The following is a 21,782-nucleotide window of genomic DNA, read 5'->3' on the forward strand; positions in this document are numbered from 1 at the left end:
GTTGCCTCCGCTATAGAAATCATTTGTTCATACATGAAAGATAACTCATAACTCAACACCTTGTTACATGCAGAAAGGAAAAAATCAAATCATCTTTCTTACAACTGGATGTACCAAGTATGGCAAATGTTTAAGTGTCAACATCCATGTTATAGATTACCACCGGTTTTCAAGGTTTATGATTGTATAATAAAAATTCATTTTCCAAGAAAGTACATAAATGCATTCCCTGTCTTTTAGTACAATGGCTTGACTTATTGCGAACCCAGATCAAAATTAATTTTTTAGTATTCTACAATGCAAATTCTTCAAATAATAACATGGGGTAATAACAATGAAATAGCATGGATTATGTAAGAGACTAATTGTAAAGTGGGGATCAAATGTGCACAACTGTTTCAGATTTCAAAATAATGTCAATGTTGATGACAGTCACTGTCTAGGGCCATGCAGGTTGCTTCTCCCTCATATTTGTTGAATTTTGAAATTTCATTTCAAATATTAAGTCAAAAATTTCTAAGTATGGCAAAACCTCTAAGCTTCCTTTAATAATGCATCATAAATCTATCGCTTAATCATTTACTTACACATTCCTAACAGATATCTAATCATATTTTGCTGTGGTTTGGATGTTGAATATCCCCCAGAGGTCAGTGGATTAAAGGCTTAGTCCCCAGCTACTGGGAGGTGTTAGAACCTTTAGCAGGTGGAACTATTGGGAAGTCCTCAGGTAAATGGGGGTGTGCTCTGGAAGGGCATTGTGAAACCCTGATTTCCTTTCTCTTCCTCTTTTTGCTTCCTAGCTCCTGATGTTAGCAGTTTACTCTAACATGTATTTCTGCCATGATGTGCTGTTCTCACCAGATGCCTAGGAAAAGAGGCCACTCAGAGTTGAACTGTAGCCATGAATCAAAATAAACCTTTTCTCTTCATAGGTTAATCACCTCAGGTATATCATTACAGTGACATAAAACTGATTCATACATATGTGGTACTACTTCATTGAGTATTATCTTTGCAAGAATGATAGCCAACGTAAAGTAGAATTTTTTTTGTTGTTGTTAAACTTTGAAGGAAAATGCCTGAGATTCTGTCTTATGAAATTTAATAAACAAGTCACCTTAGTTAATTATTTAATTATTATTACATATAGAATATGATGTTTCCATTTTCATTGCACATGTGGGAGTATTTCCATTCCCATTCTTATGCACTGCTTTTCCTTATTAGGTGTGCTAACCAGAGTTGCAAACTGTGTGTATAGAAATGGACAGATCTTAATTTAGTATAAAACTCTTCCTTTTGGGTCTTGCTAAGATCTCAGCTGGGTCTAATTACCAGTGTTCTCTGTTTTAAATGAATTTTTTACATTAATGGAAAGGAGAAAGAAAAGCCATTTGTTTCAAAATTTTGCACAAATTTATTGCACAGTGCAGGTATTTGGAAATGAAATGAAATGATTTAAATCAACTAGTAAAAATGGACATGGTAAAATTGAAAAACTCAAATCAGTAATCTAAGACATGCATCTAAAAATAAAAGACATCCTGACATAACCATGATATATAATTAGTTTATTTCTGACTATATTATGCTGAAGTAAACATAATTCCTACATGAATTTTTTATTTATATAAATTATTCTATTTTATATTTTGAAGTCTAGTCAGACAATAAATATCATTTTTAAATTATGGTGATTATGAATATTTAAAGATTTTATTTTAAATAATTAGATTCTTACCCTGATTGAAGGGTTTTCCTGGACTCCAAGTGTGGAAATAATCGTCCTAAGAAGGAAAATAATGTGAATTGAGTGTATATGAGTAATTAAAATGTAAGGATTTATATAAAATCTAAAATAAAATATGAAACATAAGGTGTATACAAACCTCTACTTCCTGTAATGGCAAGCAGCAAATTATAAAAATAAATAAAAAATAAAAATAAAAAAGAACAAGAGAAAAAGAATAGTTATCAAAAGGGAACACATTGTTCACAAGTTACAGAAAAGTTTTTCATTAAATGTGTTCATTTTCATTGCAAGTCAATGGTTACTATAACATTTTAACTATTTTTTGGTTGTCACTTCTAAATATTATAATGCACTAATTTCAATTGCAATTCAATGTGTAATATAACATGCGGATAATTATCCTAAGCTAATAAGCTATAAAGTATCTTACCAGTTTCCAATTATACAACTTCATTTCCCACTAGTACAATAGTAAATGGAACCATTAATACAGCAGGGAAAATATCAAGTGATTTTGCAACAGCCCACAGAGTATAAATACTTTCTGCAAATCATTCACATGTTAATTGAATATCTAAGGAGTTCATCAAAATGCAATTGGGAACTTGAAAAAATGCACACCTAATTAAATCCTGGCTAACGTTTAAATCTTTAATATGGAAAAGAATCAATGCAATATATTTACTGTACATTTAGTAAAAATAACTGTGCAACACAAAACTAGGGCAATGTTCACTAAAAAGAGCAAACACAGCAAAGCCAAATGGACTAAATCTACTTAATCTAAAAGCCTTAAGAAAAGTAAAAATATTAAATCCATACCACTTTTAATTGTAGATCTTAAAATTTATAGTTTAAATTAATATACTGTTTTCAATAATCTGGTATGAAAAAGTGGATCACATCATGGTGAGGTTAAATAACTTCCTAGCTTCATATTCTTGGTCTCATTCAAGTCGTTTAGCTGAAAAACTACAGAACTTGGAGAATCTAAAAAGTCCAAACAAATTCTTTGAATCTTTCTCCTGTCTTATTTGTTAATGCTTCCCAGTTTATAAATATAAAAATAAAGCCTACATTTTAGTCATTGAAATAAACACTATTCTCTACTCTTGAAAAAAATTAGAGTCTGTTTCCACAGATTTTTATTACTGTGACTAATTGTTCACTACTACCTCTGTACTTCCACCCACCTACTTCAAATGAAAAAGAAAAGATGTAAACAAGAGAAAAAAATAAGAAAGAAGAAAAAAAAACCAGAAAACATCTTTATAGTCTTGTAATTTAAGTCAGATAGAGTTATAATAAGATGAGGGCAAATGACGGTCATCTAAAATAATATATTCTGCACTAAAGTATCCAGGATTAGATTAAGGGAGAATAATGCCACTGAATAATTAAATAAACATTGATTGTTTAATCTCTTTAAAAAATCTCTATCTAAAAACAATTATAACATGATAGAATTCTTGGAAAACTAAGTTTTCAAATTAAATTACTCCACTAAGAATCTCAAGCTTGATTTGAAGATCATAAAACACACTCATGGAATATCGTTTATTGTTTTGAATTGCATCTTACTGTTTGGGAATGATGGCTATCATTCACTCCAAGCATGGAGAGGGTTTAGATATCTCTGTCTTGCCTGAAGCCTAACAGAAGCTAGATATGAGCACATGAGTAATAGACCTGGAGACAGGCAAACTTGAACTGAAATCTTGCTGAACCACTTACTAGCAGCATCACTTTAGAAAAGGTGATGATATAGACCTCAGACCTTCGTGACTAAAAAGGGAAAAATAATTCCTATTTGAGAGGGGTGCTCTGGGGATTAGTCATAAAATATGTAAAAAAACCAGCACAATATCTGGCATATATGAATTGCTAATGCTTAATTCATGCTTCGAAGAGATCAATTCATCTTTGTTAGGGTGTCTGAGCAACACCATTGAACACACCTCATAACTGCTAAAAAAAATCCTGTAGTTTTTACATTTTGTATAAACATCCATGAACTTCTCCAAGGTGAAAGTGTATTTGAAAAGAATGTGATGGTAAAATTGAACCTCAATTACATTTACTTAACTTCCTTTAGAATAATACTATCATGTTTGTTTAGTATGGGACCACACCATAGTCACACAAAATCTGTAATCATAATGTGAAGTAGAAGCCTGATTCAGTTTTGTGAAGGGCAATGTTCACGTCTGGCCATTGTGTGCAAAAGCAAAGTAGTTAGTCTACTGGGCTATTTTTAGACATATTCTTTGTAATCTCACTTTATAGAATTTTTTTAATGGTTTCACTTCATTGAATCTTAGAAATTTTGCCAGAATGAGAAATAAAGGGAATTTTACTTAAGTGTTTATTCAGGCATAATTTCTTTTGTTTTAAAAAGTTTTATGTGAATATTGGTTGTTCTCAGGCTTCAATTTAGATCCCAAAAAAGCCAGAGTTTTAGAAAATGACTAAAAGAAATGCCCCCAATTGGAGAAATTTAGGTGTTAGGTACAATCCAGTCTGAGTGATTCAATAGTCACAGTTGGATTCTTGTCATTCATATTTAAAATCTTATAGTAGTATTCCTTGGAGACAATAGAATTCAATATATTTACTATATTACACTTTTGCAAATTTTTTACATTTGAGGAAATAATGGTCGTTAGTTTTACACAAAACATAGTTGGGCTAAGAACATTTGATATATATATTAAATTTTTTCTTTGTATTTTTATTGTTATTTATTTTCTTGTTTTATATAAAATTTATATTTAATGTAGTACACAGTTTCTCAACCTTGGCATTGATATTTCAGACCAGACAATTCTTCGTTGTGATGGGGACAAGGGGACTGTCCTATTCATTGTAGGCTGTTTAGCAGTATCCTAATCATCTACTGATGAAATACCAGTATGGATTCTTCCCCAAGTTGTGACAAACATAAGTGTCAGCAGATATTGCCAAATGTGCTTTGGGAGAAAAAATGTCACTCATTTGAGGACACTGGTATAGATTTATTGAAAAATACAGAAAAAAAATCAAAACATCCTATAACAAAGGTCTGCTACTAGTAACAAATATTTTATAGTATTGAGATCATATTATATATTCAATTTCATGTCCAATTTTTTAACCTTTGCATTGCTATGATAATTTTTTTTCAAAATATTCAATAGTTACATATAACATTTTTGTGGGGGGTTGCCATCATTTATTTATGACCTCATATATTGGTGCTTTTATATTATTTATGGTATGTTGCTACTATGAATACAATAAATAAAGGTTTGATTACATTTTTGTTTTCTTATCAATAGTAAATAAGAAGTTTGGGAAAGTGACCAGAGAGAATAAACAGTATACTCATATGAGAAGAACTATTTTCCCATTATAGCAACCGGTTATAATTAAGTGAAATGGGTTAAAATGAGAGGTTTCTACTCAATGATCAATTATTTGGTTCATTTGTGTCCACATTATTACATCTGTACTGAGATAAGCTGTCTTATTGTCTAAAGGAATTATGTAGATTGGCATGAAACTAGGTCAGAATTGTTAGGCATCCTCCCAGATTTTGATACATGATCAATTGGGAACAGGAGAGTCTTGATGCCCAGGAGAACCATTAATACCTACAGATGAGCATAAAAATGTATCACTTGCACGTTATGTTAACGGTTATTTATTATGTCATTCAAGCTGCTCCAGTGGCTAGCAAGAACTGTGTGGGCAATAAAATTTTACTGAAGTAAATATTTAATAAGAAATTGCTAAGAAAGCATTGTAGCTTCAAACAATAGTAAACAGAGACAATGTTAGAATCAACTAGAAACAATTTTGTCCTGTATTTTCATAACCATCTTGCAGTTTGTATTAAGAAATTTTTACAAAGTATTTTTAAGCTGTAGAAAGATTACTATATAATCACAAAATGAGACACAGAGGATAACATTTTTGAAATCACACTTTGAAAATAAAATGTGTCAAATTGATGATTATCCAATGGTAGCTATTTTTGATACAGCATTTTCATATCCTGAGCAAATATGATACTGCGGTTGTAGGTGGGGCATAGAATTTCCTAGTGTGTGGGTGTGTATGTGTGTGTGTGTATATATAATGCATACATACATGAATCTATATTCACTTACATATGTCCATTGTATAGATATTAATGCATAAATAAATGTATGTTCTAAATGACTAGGTTTATTACAGGGATTCATTTCACTGTCTATAGCATTTAAATAATATTGAAATATTTTACGATTCATGTGAGGCATCTAACAGGGTAAATTTTAACAAATGTAGCTTTGCCAAAAAGAAAAATAAATTATGTAGCAAAAGATTAATAGTATTTCTTTAAAGATTTTTAGAACTACCTTATATATGATTCTAGAAACCTAAAAAACTTAGTCTCAAAGACAAAGCAAATAAATATACTCAGCTATAATATTGCCAAGTATGTATATTGACATTTTATTAGGAGAATAAGCATATTTTCAATAAATTGTCCCATGGTGTAATGACATCAGCTACATACTAAATAATATGATAGTTCCTTATAAATACCATCATAGTATTTCTTCTAATTTATAAAATCCCACTGATACTGCATTGTTTACTCAGAAGTATTGAGTGATAGTTTATATCAAAGCTTTTGAATTATATTTTATAAAAGATGCACTATTTAAAATGTCTTTTTTTTTTACTTTTTTGCAAAATGTATACCTCCAAAAGCAATAGTGTTTTATCAGTGATCTCAATATAAAAACTGGCTCAAATTGCAAATGAGTTAGCAAGTACACAAGTGAAATTTAAAAAATGAGAGAATGAACAACTATAAAGATTTAAAGAAAAACTTATCTTGGTAAAATTTTCAAATCATAGCTTAACCATTTCAATTAATGCATCAGAATGTTAAAAATTCTTTAAAAAAAACACAAATAACATATAAGATGTCAGGAACAAGAGAGAGGTTTGGGGAGATGAAAAGTCTAGGTTCAAACCCAGTATCTATCACTTGTTCTAATAGTTCAACCCTGATCTTAAGTTGTCTTTACTGAAAACTGAAACTAGCAATAACGTTCTTTAGGTGTTTAAAGATTAAATTAGAAAATGGATGTCAAGTATGAGTATAGTTTCTGGCTAATAAACATTCTAGTAATTGCTATTAATAATTATAATTTAACATTTTTATTGAAGATATGAAAATGAAATTTTGAATAAAAATTTTGGTGTCTGTTTGGAGGAAGATTATTCCATACAGACTAAGTTATAGGAAAATAACTTTTTGGTATTCTCAATGTGACCTTCACCCCTGATTTGTGAAGTCAAGTGTTTATAAAGTATCACCTTGTCTTCCACAGTCATATCAGAGGCTCCTGATTTTTTTCAAAAAGCATTTATTGTGCATCCAATGGGTGCTAAGGAAAAAGAAAATGAGTGATACATAGCTTGTGACTTCAAAGAGTTAAGTATCTAATGTGAAATTCAGATATACACATTATGGACCAATGTGTGAGAAGATCCTTATTCTTGGGGAGTAAGGAAAGAAAGCAAATAAATCTGTGAGAAGTCTTCACAGGAAGTAATTTATAAACATGCTCATACAAAATCTAGGAATACAGAATTTAATTTTACAAGGTTTTTAAAGTATTATATAGTCTTCCTTAACTTATACTTGAAGAATCTGATTCTTATCCAAAGATGGCTTCATCAATTGCTTTCCTCACTATATATTCATCCTGATGCTCATAACAAAAGATTAATTCTTATCCTTTTATCATTGAATAACAGTCTGGTTTCATGACTTGCTCAACCAATAACATATGGCAGAATGGCATTCAGAAATTCTAGAACTAGTTTATAAAAAGGCTTTCATCCTGCCACCAGGAAAAAAGCCAAAGCCACATGGAGAAGCTCTTACTCCATATACATCACTGAGCTCCCAGATGACATCAAAATTCAATTGCCAGTCATGTAGAAAATAATTTTGAACCTTATGTGACATACCCATTTTATTGCAATCACTTTAGAACCTCAAAGTGAGAAATAGCCAGCTGAGAAATACTCAAAATATGGAACCATGAGACTCAATAGCAAACTATAGTTTTAAGCCACCACATTTTGGGCTGGTTTGCTAGAGAACAAAATGGCAGGAAAGCCCTCACAATTAGTCAATTAGTCAATACTAAAAATGAAAAAAATCATACCAGCTCTCCAAATCTAGCTGAGTATTCTTTCATAACAGCATGTCTTTAATATACCAACACAGATCTTCCAGAATTCACCTAGTTTGCAGAATTTAAGCTTTGATTCATCAGGTAAATCCTTCTATCAGCCTTCTAATGAAAGTCTGATGTTGGGTAATGACATTCACCTTAGAATATTGTTATGTGACTTTATAAAGAAACCTCAGAACAAATCCTGAGATATTATCGAGCAACTTGGGTCTGAATATGAATGGCAGTCTCTACTTTATTCATAATTCTCTAGGATTGTCCTCCATATCCATGGACCCAGTTTCTCTTCTTGGATCGCCTGATATTTAACCCTTTTACAAACATTGTAGTTTTTATTCAAATTTCCAGAATCAAATAAAAATATAACAAGCTATTATTCCACTTATTATCAAATATTTTGTTAATCTTTTCATAGGTACGGTGTGTAGAAGTAAAAATACGATGATTGTGTGTCTCTGTGCTGCAGGGCTGGGTGCAAATTCCCTGGGGTTTCTGTATTTTGTGATTATAATCCCCCAAACCCTTTAAAAAAAAAAAAAACTTTAGATTTTCCATATTGAGGTTACTGTACCATAATTCAACAGCTAAGCTAAATCATGAGACACTCACTGCTAGTTCTATAACTATAAAATGGCAATGGAAATGTTTTTTTTTTTTTGAAAGGTATTATATATTCTGACAGCCTCATTTACACATATCACCTGAATGTGGAAAGAATGGCTACCATAATAGTTTATCCAATAAATTTCACAAAAGAGGAAATCCTTCTGTGTAGAAATACTTAACACATGATTTGATCAGAAGATTGAGTAAGTAAAACTTTGTCTGAGTGTAAAGGAATTATCTTTATGAGACAAATTATCTGTTTCAGGCCCCCAAGGGTCACATTCATTTCCCAAGTAGCACTCATTTTTCCATGCAGTGTCCTGGAATCCAAAAGAACTCATTCATAACACTTTTGTGAACATTTTATTTTTAGATAATATTTTATGCTCCCTGACTCACCACAGATTAAATGCATAAATAAAATAAATTTGTGTGAAAAGGATAGTGCTATTGGGACAATCCTCGATTGTCTCTGAAAATCTTTGTAAATTGGTAATAATCACTCTGAATATATGGAAAATAGAGACTCGTTGCTTTTATCAAAAACCTATGATCCATTTACATCAGGGAAAAACAAAAAAATACCATGCTTTGATAAATAAAATAATGACATTTGAATATTGGGAATTTTCATTATAGCAATAAGGAAACTAGCACATATAAAGGAACAGAAGAACAGTGACTGGGAGTTATTGCTCACTATTCTATACAGAAACTGTGCTAAGCACATTACTCCTGGTATCCATAAGAAGTAAGTGATTCTAATACTCTCCCCATTTTACAGATGTAAAAGTGAAGCATAGAGATATGAAGTAATTTGCAAAAATACATAACTTGTTAGAAGTAGAGGTGGGATCTGAACCCACGAAATACAATCCAGAATCTATATGCTTAACCATTACATTATATCATAGGTTAGAAACTAAAACCAGTGGGACAGGCCTGTCATTTTATTGGAACACAGCCATACCCATTCTTACAAAGACTGGCATATCTACTTTGGCACTTACCACAGCAGAGACCTGCAAAGCTTGAAATACTCTCTGTTCTTTTACTAAAAAGACCTTGTGCTAGCCTGTTCTAAACCATCCTATCTGCATCGAAGGAAGTTTATTAAAGCAAGAAAACAATATTTAATATAACACTTATTTTCACATAGGAAAACAATTTTATGAGGGAGGTGTTTAATGTTCTGCATCTATATGATTCGATACTAAAATCTTAAGACCTACCAAATTTCCAAGTTTTAATTTCCATTTTCTGATCCTCAGTATACCATCTAGTTTTGGATGTAAGATAGACATGAATTTATCATATTTCAGCAAAAGAAATGTGTCTTGTATATATCATCTGGAATCTAGAAAGAACATGATCCTAAAAATCCTTGTGTATATTATACAAAAAAAAAAAAAAGGCATGTGTTGCAAATGTGTATTCTGCATTTTCATGATCCTCAATTTAAAATGAAAATCAAAGGTGAAGTTGCAGTAAAGTGCCTCATGGTACTAATAAAGTATCTTTAATCCCAGAATACCTCTCTGATTAGTAAATCAAAACTGTTTTTGCTAAGTTATTGGAGCAAAATAAAAATATCTATATTTCCACATTTGTTTTATATTTTTGGATATTTATAATAGCATTTTCTTGAGGTATATAACTACTAAGTTTTAAATCTCCTTTCAATATTAAATAGTTCAATATAAGAATGCTAATTATATCAAACATAAACACAATTAAAAACATACAAATATTTATCAAATGACAACTGTTGTGGTTTAGATATGAGTTCTCTGCCCAAATCTCCTGTGTTAATGCAGGAATTTTCAGAAGTTAATTAGTGAGATCATGAGAGCTGTGACCTCATCAGCCCATCCTAGTTTGAATGGACTGACTGGGTAGCACCTGTAGCTAGGTGGAGCACTGTAGCTGGGGGAGGTGGGTCTCTAGGGGTGCGCTCTAGAGGATGCATCTTACATGAAGCCCTCCTCCTCTCTGTTTCCTTGCTGTCATGAAGGGAGCAGCTTCATATGGGCTCTTCCCATATGATAAGCCGTCTCACCTTGGGCCCAGACCAATGGACTTGGGCATCTATGAACTGAGACTTCTGGAACAATGAGTTCCAAATAAACTTTTCCTCCTTTAAGTTGTTCTTGTTTGTTATTTTGGTGACAGTGACCCAAAAACTGATTAAAACAGAAATTACTACTAAATACTGGGGTTGGTGCTATGACTCAACTGATCATTGATTCAGAAGACTTTGGAGTTGTTTTGTAGGAGGAATTTTGAATATTAGAGATGCAAGCTGGTGTAACAGGAGCTTAATGGGCAATTCTTGTGGAATCTCAGAAAATCATAATACCAATAGGTATGTGGTCTATATTCAAGAGATTTCAAAGGGAAATGAGACTCTATTGAGAATTGGACTAGAGACCACTCTTGTTCCATTCTGGCAAAGAACTTGTCTTCAGTTTTTCTCATGTTCTGATGCTTTGTGTGAAGCAGAACTTAAAAGTAATGAAGTAATTGATCTGGTGGAAGAAATTTCAAGGCAGCACAGTATTCAGATAGTGGAATGGATTTTGCTGGCAGCTTTTAGCCAAGTTTATGGTGAGAATTTGGAGCAGAAAGCAGAGGTAAAGTTTTTAAAAATTTGCTGTTTATTCAGAAATGGGCTTGTAAACTGGGGCCAAGGGAAGAAGTACTTGTCGAAGCGATTACAACCTGTAAAATGATGTTAAATATTTTGCACAGAAACAATAACAAAGATGCTTGGATGGCTCTCAGAAATTTGCAAGACCATATCCACTACAGGTGCCAGGGTATAGTAGAAAAAATTCCTTTGAGAAGATATTATGGAGGCACCATACTTCAAAGGTCAACCTAGGAAGTTGTTCTACCATGTTAAGCCACATAGGCAATTAGAGGCCACTGAAGCCATGATTCCAGTGTGCCCAGATATTGCACAAGTTGACAACGGATCTTGGTATCATTGATGTTATGGATGTGCCATACTGCAGGATTCCAGAGTTATGGGTTCATGGAGGCTTCCACTATGATTGCAGTGGAAGGGTTAAGGAAACATGCAAATTATATTAGTATCAAAGTTCCTAAAGTCTACCACCAAGAAGGTGATACATGAAGCTGTGAGGGTAAAGTCAAAACTGGAAAGGTGACCCTAGGAATTAAGACTCTATTTTTTGTTTTAGAATTTGTGATCTTAACAATGTACATTAGTTATTTCATTACTGGGTCAAGAATGTATTCCTATACTTTTTACTCACTCAGGCAGGAAAAAAATAAGCTCTTTAAGCTTCTATATGAGTTGATTAGTAAGTAAGAAGTATTTACAGGAGAACTATTACTATTTCCCTTTCAAAACTTTATTGTGATTAATACCTATGGTTACATTATTGAGCATATCTATTTTTAAGATACAAATTTAAGTTGTTTTGTTCATGTTGAGTTTGATTTTTATTTGTAAGGCAAATTTTTATTTATTTTCATTGCTTCTATTATTTGATTTCTACATGTATAAATTAAGATTCAATGCACATTAGCCATTGTCTGAAATAATGGTGTTACATTCATACTTCATTTAGTTATAAAATCTTTGCATTAAAAAATGACTTATTCTTGTTCTAGAAACTTTGCTTTGGGATTATTATATTTTACTCCTCTTTACCATTGTATAGGCAAATGACTTTCAAAGTGACCCTCCACTCAATTCAAAAGTTTAGGTATATCTTGAAGTTTGTCTCAATATTTGTTTCTTGTTTCAGTTCTTTTAAAAAATTGAAATAATAATACTACCAAATTATTCAGCATGTTAATTTTTTAAATAGTCTAATGTATCAAAAAGTCAAAGATGAAAATTTCAAACATAAGTAAAGGATTATATAAAAGGATTATATAAAAGATGGTAGCTAAAAGTGATTCCCAGGAATCCACTTGGTTCTCTGTGCACTGGCAGTAGCTGAGAGTACCTCCTTTTAAGAAGGGTATACCTGTTGTCTGTAGCTGCATAATAAATTATGTCAAAATAGTAGCAGCTTGGAAAATGAACACTTACCTTTCAACTTCTGAAAATCAAACATCTGGGTATTCTGTTGCTTCTTAGTCCCTTGAAAGAGTGAAACTAAGGTGCCCACTAAGAGATACGTTCTTTTCTGAAATTGTGCCCAAGGGAGGATCATCATCTGACTTTTTCACATACTTTTGGTAGAATGTTGTTCTTGCTAATTCTTGGACCCAGGGCTTCAGTTCCTCACTGGCTCAGCTCCATTTCTTTGCCACACTGGCCACTCCCCAGGCAGCTCACGCACATCATAGTTTCCCTTAGCATGGGAACTTCAAGTGAGAATGAATGGGTAATAAAAAATATGGTCTTTTCAAAAAGCTAATTTTAGAATGGCTTGCCATCACTATTGTATTTTGTAATTAGAGGAAGCTACCTAATCCAGCTCAACATTGAACAGAAAGGCATGAATGACAGCATGGGAAGACCGCTGGAGGCCATCTTAGAGGCTTGAGATTGTAGAGGGTGTGCAGACATCTTTCTTGTTTGGCATAAAATACATCATGGTTTTAATAGTTAAAAAATTCAAGGAAAATAATTTCAATTCTTGCTCCTTTCCTTCAATATTAAAATTCAGTGAACTTCATTAGGTAGGTCTCTACTAGGTGGTAATGCTTCAAAAACTAGTTTTCATGAAGAACCAGTTTTATCTTTCCAATAAACCTTTTGTATAATACAATAAATTCATTTCTAAAATAATTAAATAAAAGCAAAGATATGCGACTTAAAAATCCAAATTTATTACTACTAAGGTTAATCAATATATCAGTGTTTTTTTTTTTTTTTTTTTTTTTTTTTTTTTTTGTCAAATTGCTCTGAAAGACTTTTCAGTGGCAACTCGCAATTTCTGTACTCATTCCACACAGGTTTCCAAACTGAAAAGGAGTTCTGTTGGCTTGTTCATTCAGAAATACTGATCTATGTGATATAGAGAAATTTTGCTATAAATGTATCCCCCAAATTTCATAGATTTAAGTTTGGAGTTAGTCTGATAAATTGCAGTGAATCCAACCAACAATAAAATATCGCATCTCTAAAAGACTGAAAACATTTTAGCTAATTTGATGGTTGGAAAATTTTTATTAAATTATTTTTTGTTTATGATTAAGAAAGAAGATAAACTATTAACACTAGAGTAGTTATAATTTGGTTGTAATTTAGGAAATGTATCAATTTATTCTTTCTTCTCTTCGTCCTTATTTATCAAACAGCTATCAATCACTAGTAGCCATGGGAGATAAATATGTTTGTAAATTGTAAAGTTTACATTGGAATGAAAACAGCACTAAAAAGAAAGGAGCTTCTAAGTCAAGTAAAGACAAGGAATAAACAAATGCATATTATGATTATGAACTAAAGGAAGCCAATCTAAAATGCTGCATATTGTATGAATTCAACTATAAGACATTCGGGAAAGGACTAACTATAGAGAGAGTGAAAGATCAGTGGTTGCCGGGAGTTGAGGAGAGAAGAAGGGATGAATGGGTAGAACACAGAAAATTTTTAAGGCAGGGAAAATATTGTGTATCACACTATACTGGGAGGTATATTCCATTATATCTTTGTCCAACTACCTAAAATACACAATATCTGGAGTGAACCTTAATATAAACAATGGACTTTGAAGATAAAGGGTTATCACCCTAGATTCATCAGTTGTGGTAAATGCATCCCTCTGGGAAGGGATGTTGATAATGAGGGAGGTTCTGCAGGTACTGGGAACAGGGAGTATGTGAGGAATCTCTGCACCTTCTGTTCAATATTGCTGTGAACCTTGAACTCCTCCAACAACAAAGTCAATTAAAATTTTAAAAAATAAATCACAGCAAAATTTTATAATACAGGTAAAATATAGTGCTGTTCACTTGTATAACTACTTATAATAAACTACACACAATAGAAAACTTTAAATGACCTTTGAAGTGCACACAATAGAAGCCAATATAAAAACTGTACCCTGCATGCCTACTAATAGCCTCTTCTACAATAAACAATGTCTGGAATAAATAAAATTTTTAATACAGCATAAAAGTTTATTTTCATAGGCATACTAATGAATTAGGCTCATGTTTTACTGTGAGTTTTTTTTTTTTTTTTTGTATTATCCAATATAATAGAAAAAATATAATTAGGAAGTCAGACCCAACAACCAGATACCAGATACTGGCAACAAAAATTAGAAATTTTTTAAACTTTATTCCTCTTAATAATTTAACTTTTTGAATTTACATTCTTTTAGAAACATGCAAACAAGGATAGATATATCATAGTTAATTCCTCACAGAAATAAAAATCTGACCATCTGATATTTTTGTGTAAAACACCTCATATAAATGAATTAATATTTTAAGTTGCATTAAAATATATAAATTGAGAGTAAAATTTAAAACAAGAACTTATGTGGGTGAATATCTCCAAGAAAACATTCATTTTATTTTATATTAAGCAAGACACTAAATAAGATGTGTGCCTTCAAAAGTGATATTCTTCTAATATTTAATTTATAATTTGAAAAGATCAGTTTGGGAAAGAAAATCATTCTATACACACATGCATTTTGCATATTTCTTCAGATGCATTGCCTACTTTCCACTGTCTTCTTAGGAAACACACACACACACATATACACACAGAAGCTATAGTCAAAAAGCTATAGCCTAAATGAAGTGTGCAGAAATAGAACTCATAAGGAAATGCACAAGATGTTCTTATCTAATTGCATCTAGTAGCTCAAATTACCAGAACATTTTTAAGAGAATTATTCCCTTTAGAATAATCTTGTATACAAAAAGACAACATCTATACTACATTTGTTTTAAGCTTCAAAAACAAGAAAGCTTCACACATCTAAGTTATAGAACTTACAATCTTTCTTTTTTCCCTTTCCAAAATAAAAAATAATAATAATAATAAGGCTCAATGCTAATGTTTAGAATATACTGTTTGGTTTGGTTGGTGCTCTGAACTCCTCATTTGCATCTTCATACAACCTAAAGTTGGTTAAGATTTGACTATTAAGGAAGAAAATATTAATATTAGTAACTATTGTGATATATGTTATGTACTGTTTCATTATTTACTTCACTTAATGACTGTAGGTGAGACCATTTAGAAAACGAAGAATGGAAAAATGGAAAAGAGATGAAAGGATGAAAAAAAGGAAGGATGGATGGAAAAGAGGGGAGAGGGAAGGAAGGATGGTCTTTAACTTAACAAATACTCATTTAATATATTTGTTCTCCAGGCACCATGGTAGCATCCATCAACTGGCAGGTGAAAATACATGGGCAGAGTCTGTGTTCTCTATAGAGAGATAATAATGGGAGCAGCATAGCTACATAGGAAGTGTTAAAGTTACATAAAACTTGTTAAAATTGCTTCAGTTTTGTATGATCAAGGTCACAGTACAGACCATAGGAGTTGTGGCTTGAAAAATGGCAATTTTGTCCTTTCATGCCTACGTACTTGCAAGTGAAAAGACAGATGAAAGAAAACACAGTGAAGTTTAGTAACTACAGGTAGCCCAGTATGATGACATAAACACGTATCTATGTACGTCCGAATCACTTACCTCAACCGTGTGTGTGTGTGTGTGTGCACGCGCATGCAGGTGCATGAGGGTGCACATGCATGCTCATAGAGAACCAGGAGAATTGGGACAGAAAGAGGATAGAGGTGCATGGTAGAGTGACAGAGAACGTGGTTAGAGAAAGATAGAAAAACTCATTGTGTTTGCTCCTGCAAGATCTCTCTTTTCCTTTGTTTCCAGATTCAAAGTTAAGTGTATGTTTCAAGGTTGCTGTATGGTTAGTGGAAAAATTATCACATTAACATATTTGGATGGATTCTTAATACCTACCCCCAGAATCTAGGTATTGGGTATCATGGAATAATAAAAATCACAACTCCTAATATCATTGAATAATAACAATCACAACTCCTAAAGAGCACTTATATCCAGGTACTCTTTAAATATTGCAGTCACCCTATGATTTAAGTATTGTTCTTTTACCTCAGTTTACAGAGGAGAAAAAGTTTACTGACCTATTCTGACATTCAGGATCTAGCAGACTGAACTTAAACCCAAACAACTTGTTTTTGGTGTCAGTTTTCTTAATCGTTGTAATATGTTTCATTTTTAGAAGTTCTAATTTTATTTGTTAATTTTCAAGGGTATGTAGCGATATGCTATGCAAAATAAATTAGGAACTCCAACCTAAATTACTATTCCTTTTTGATTTATTTAGCAAATATTTGTTGTCTATTATGTTCTATTTCTAAGAAAAAAGTTAAGTTCAGTGATAAGACAATATATTTGTCTTTATGGAACTTAGAGTCTACCTCTACCTCTAGGGTTATGTATACAATACATTTCTATAAAATATTTATTAATAATATAAAGATTCTGGAATTATTGGGGAGGTCTCTTTGTTTTCTAAATTTAGTCTACTTTGATATTTACATTTTATTCTTTACTTCTCCAAATGACATTTAGACAAATGCAAACAAGTAAAAAAAAAAAAAATCTCCCCTAGCATTACTAAAGAATATACACACAAATCTTAGATGCAGGCTCAAAGATATTGTCAAATATAAAAATGGAACATCTGTGAACGTCTGAAGTGCACTTTTAAAAACTAAACTAAACTAAATCTTGTCGCTTTCCTTTACAAAATGTGCTAGTTTTCTAAACTTTCAAAACTATTAATGACTTTTCAAGCTTCCCACAAAATTGTTTTGTCAGTATTCATTCATGAGGAACGACCTATATCCTTTGATAGAACCTAATTTATGCTCCTTGCTGTGTTTTCTTTGAACATTCCTGGATTTAATTATCTGGAATAAACTGTTCCTCTTGACAAGAAATGCTTTTTCTGGGTTTTATTCCATGTCTATAGACATTTAGAGTCAAAACCCAATGGAAGTGGGGAAAATCTTTATAGACTAAACATACCAAGAAAATAAATGTCCACGGAGCATGGTGAAAAGGGTCATTTCCTTAGTTTTAATCAGTGATTAGATGCTAAGACACATAAAAAGGAAAAAAAAATCAAATGTAATAGCCAATTTCTTTGTGAATGTGTGATTAATATTGTCAGTCAATTGAATCTTGTAAGCAGTTCAGAATGTTGTTAATTATAGTCCAGGGGAAAGCAAATTCAATATCAAACAGTTTTAAGCAAAAGTAAATGGGATTTTATAGTGCTGGCAACTGTAATGTGTTTTGAGCAGTGCTGAGCTACCTCATATATTAGCATAGTTGTTTATGGACTTAGTGATGTGATATTTAAAATGTACTCTAATGTGGGTATTAAATTAGATCAGAACTGTGTTTACCAGCTTCAGGTTGGGAGGCCATATGTGCTATAAAGATAAAAGGATTTAGACAGTTGAGAAAGCAGTAAGTAGAGTTTTTAAATCCCTGTGATGAAGAATGCAAGAGAATCTGTGATCTGAGGGGCGCAGGCAATCTCTCCCCATAGTGTTCTTGCAAAATGCTTACAATGCTTTCTTGCAAATGTTCCCTACCCCAACTAGACATGCCTATTTTTTATGGTTTTCAACCTTACATATATTTGCCCCTACTAGTCAACTGCTCACTCTTTAAGACATTTCAAATTCTAAAGCAAGGGAATGGATAACTTCTCATCAGCCTTGTACCAATCTAGTGACCTATGTTGTATTGCACCAACAGTGGAGAAAGTGGGGTGACCAGTCTAAGGAGTTCAGGCGACATGGGAATGTCACCCAAAGTGGAAATGTGTTCCACTCTTCCCAAAATTGGTTATTTTTATTCCTAGAAGAAATAAAAATAATGTTGACTAGTATTAGACCCTCAGTAATGAGTCCAAGTCTTCCTGCCATCTCAGTCCCAAAGGCAAATATAAAGGGGTAATTTAAGAACACAGGTCATTGTTGGAAAGAATTCCTTAGGGTTGTTGTCTAGGTAGGACATTTGGAAATCCACAAGGCAGCTTGAGGAGACGGGACTAAGCGTGAGATGTAGAAGTAGGTGGGAGGACATAAACTTACCTGCCATGTAATTTTGCCTCAGGTTTGGGTAATAAAGTCACAGCATCAACCTTTACCTATGTGACACTGAAAACCAAAAAGCCATGGATTATGTCTTTCCAGGGAGGATAGTTAGTAGCACATATAATAAATCATAAACAGACATGGAGGTTGCTGTATTCTATGCCAACTTCTCATCTTGTCTTGATGTTGATCTCCTGTACTCTACGGAAATGCTTCTTCAAAGTCCCTTTTATAAATCCCTGCTGCTGCAGCTCTCCCTGGCTTAGCATTCTGAGGCCAGCCTCAGCAACTCAACAAATTATCTCTTCCTGGCTTAGCAGAAAATCTAGAAACACTGGAGACATGCGACAACCTTTCAACTGTGCTAATAACTGGGAAAGGTTATTGAAAAAGCCATGTACTCTTAGCTTCAATTTATTCAACTAAAAACCTGTGAGTATATCACTGCTACAGGGCTCCACAGATATTAATATAGAGAACATGTAAATAGATCAAGTAAAGATGCTGGCTATTAACAAACTCTCAACAAGTACAACTTTGTGGCCTTCTCTTTTTATTACCAGAAAATGTCAAATGAAAATATGTCTCTAAGCAAAACTCAGGAGGTTCAGACTGGAGGATCACAAGTTTGAGGCCAGCCTCGGCAACTTAACAAGACACTATCTCAAAAGAAAAGAAAAGAAAAAGGGCTGGGGATATAGCTTAGAGGCAGAGTACCCTGGGTTCAATCCCTAATACTGGGAAAAAAAAAAAAAAAAAAAAAGCCAGTGCTCTCCTGTTCCTACTTTCAGAAATCCAGCTCTTCATTCATTCATCCTTTCATTACCTCTCTCACTCATCCATATAACTATAGTTTCACATATTAATGCAGATGATGCTAATATTCTGTTAACATGGAGAGAAGGCAACATTCATGAGTCATTTAGACAACCCATCCACACACACAAAAAAAATGCAGAAAAATAAAAAAAATCAAATGCAGGCCGAAAAGGTCTTTCAGAATAAGATCAAGGTCTGTCAATTTGTCTTCCTCTCGAGAATTCAAAAACAAAATGTGCAGAGAGCTAAAGATACAACTGTGAGAATAGCATTGACATGCCTTGAGAAAGAGAGAAGCATGGAGAGGGTCAAAGAGGCAAACAAAAAAGAAGTATGCAGGATGGATAGAGAAAGTGCAGAACTGAATCTTATTGAATGATAGAAGAAAAGGAAAAAGTGACTCAGTCCTGTCCCTAATCCTGCAGAGCATTCTGGTTCTAACTTCTCTAATGATGTCAAGAACATTATAAAAATTCCCAAGAACTCCACATGCATCCTCACACTCCATATATAACACTTATGGTACCTGAATGAATTTCCATCCTAAAAGCAAGTCTGCCAGGTATAGTGTGCAAGCCTGTAATCCCAGTGGCTAGGGAGGCTAAGAGAAGAGGATCTCAAGTTCAAGGCCAACTTCAGCAATTTAGCGAGGCCCTAAGCAATTTAGTGAGACCCTATCTTAAAATAAAAAACAAAAACAATAAAAAGGGCTGGGGATGTGGCTTAGTGGTAAAGTGCCCCTGGGTTCAATTCCTAGTACAAAAAAAAAAAATGTCTGACAGAACACGTCAAGTAAATAGTAACTTACTTTTAAATACTTAAATGTGAAGCGTTAGAAGCACACATGTATAACTTAGTTTTTGCATAAAACCTAGGGTTGAATATCACTCGATTAATGGGAATCTACATTAAAAGGACAGTCATGAAGTCCTTGCAGATGTTGTCATAAAAATCTACACGTGATAGTCCATTGATTGGGGTTTGATATTTTTATGGTTGGATGAAAACAGCATAGTCACAGCGACCTTGTACATTTGTTCTGTTTTGTGTCATCTCTTTTCACAGACAAAAATGGCCAGTATGACCAGAAGATCAGTTGCTCTTGCCTTTACAGTTCTGAGCACTATAGCTGACAAGTCAAAACTGGCCCTCTGCTTGTTTTATAAATAAAACTGTACTTGAAAACAGCTTCTTTTTTTTTTTTTTTTTTGCATTACTACCTGTGGCTGCTTTGTGGACTTTAATAGCCAAGTTTCATAATTTTCTTGGAGACCATTTGATCCACAAAACCTGATATATTTACTCGCTTCCCCTTAAAAGAAAGTTTTCTGAGCACAGTCTTACATTATTGCATTTCACTTGGTGGAAGCTCCTGCTAAGGATGAAGAAAGCAAAGGTGTTAGACTTAAGGGCAGGTTATAGTGTTAGTGGACAGAGTTTTCCAGAAAAGCAAATTTTTGACTGTTTTTATGCTTTTTTGCTAAATTGAATGTAGGCAGAACCTGACAGATTATGGACCAAGAATATCTTGTTCTCACCTCTTGGTGAGGGTGTGTAAGCAGGAACCTATAGCTTCTGTTGATCAGATTTTAACGGTAGTAACACCAATTCCCAAAGTGTAGCAGGCTGGAAGTTCTTCTTCCCAGAAAAAGAAAGAAATCAACAAAAGAGAAAAAAAAAAAAAAAAAGAAAAAAGAAAGAAAGTGATGAAGAAAAGAAAGAAGTGAAGGCTGACAACTAAACTGAGGTGACTCCACTGTGCGTTCTCATGTAACTTCACACCATCTGATTCACAGCTAAACCATATGTTCTCCTGCTGGATATTAATAATCTCACAGAAATTCACTGCAGACGGTGTCACTGTAAAAACTACAAACCACTCATCAGTCCCCTTTCCCACTAGATGAATGACTGTTACTTCTGTACTAATTACAACTTTGTTGTAGCTCTAGACTGTTCTGTAGATAGATCTATGGAGAAACATAGAATTATCCTCCCGTTTCTGCCCAAAGCCAACCTTCACTTGCTCAGTCAGCCTCAAACTGCCCAGCCAAAGCCTCTATCGGCTCTTTCTCATACCCTCTTCTGAGATACCCGTTGCTCCCCATGCTACGTGTTCTCCTTATTGAAATAGGAAACAAACCAAATTTGTTTGATCACCAGTGTTACTAGTGTCAGCTGGATGAAGCCCAATGGCATTTCATTTCCTAGCACATTCATCTACAATTCAGCCATGAGAGCAACC

The 21,782-nt window shown here is 33.2% G+C and overlaps 1 protein-coding gene across 3 annotated transcripts in view; it reads right to left on the bottom strand.

Annotated features, from left to right (window-relative positions):
* The window catches only part of SPOCK3 (SPARC (osteonectin), cwcv and kazal like domains proteoglycan 3), a 483,732-nt gene that overhangs the window by 272,337 nt on the left and 189,613 nt on the right, over positions 1–21,782 (bottom strand). For 2 of the 3 annotated variants that reach the window (XM_079142958.1, XM_079142957.1), the window contains exon 3: positions 1,745–1,790. The exons of the other annotated variant lie outside the window; for it this stretch is intronic. In XM_079142958.1, coding sequence (XP_078999084.1) covers positions 1,745–1,790 — 46 coding nt within the window. The remainder of the gene's footprint in view (positions 1–1,744; positions 1,791–21,782) is intronic. 3 annotated transcript variants of the gene reach the window in all.

This window comes from Sciurus vulgaris, assembly GCF_902686455.1.
Source record: "Sciurus vulgaris genome assembly, chromosome: 5".
NCBI lineage: Eukaryota > Metazoa > Chordata > Mammalia > Rodentia > Sciuridae > Sciurus > Sciurus vulgaris.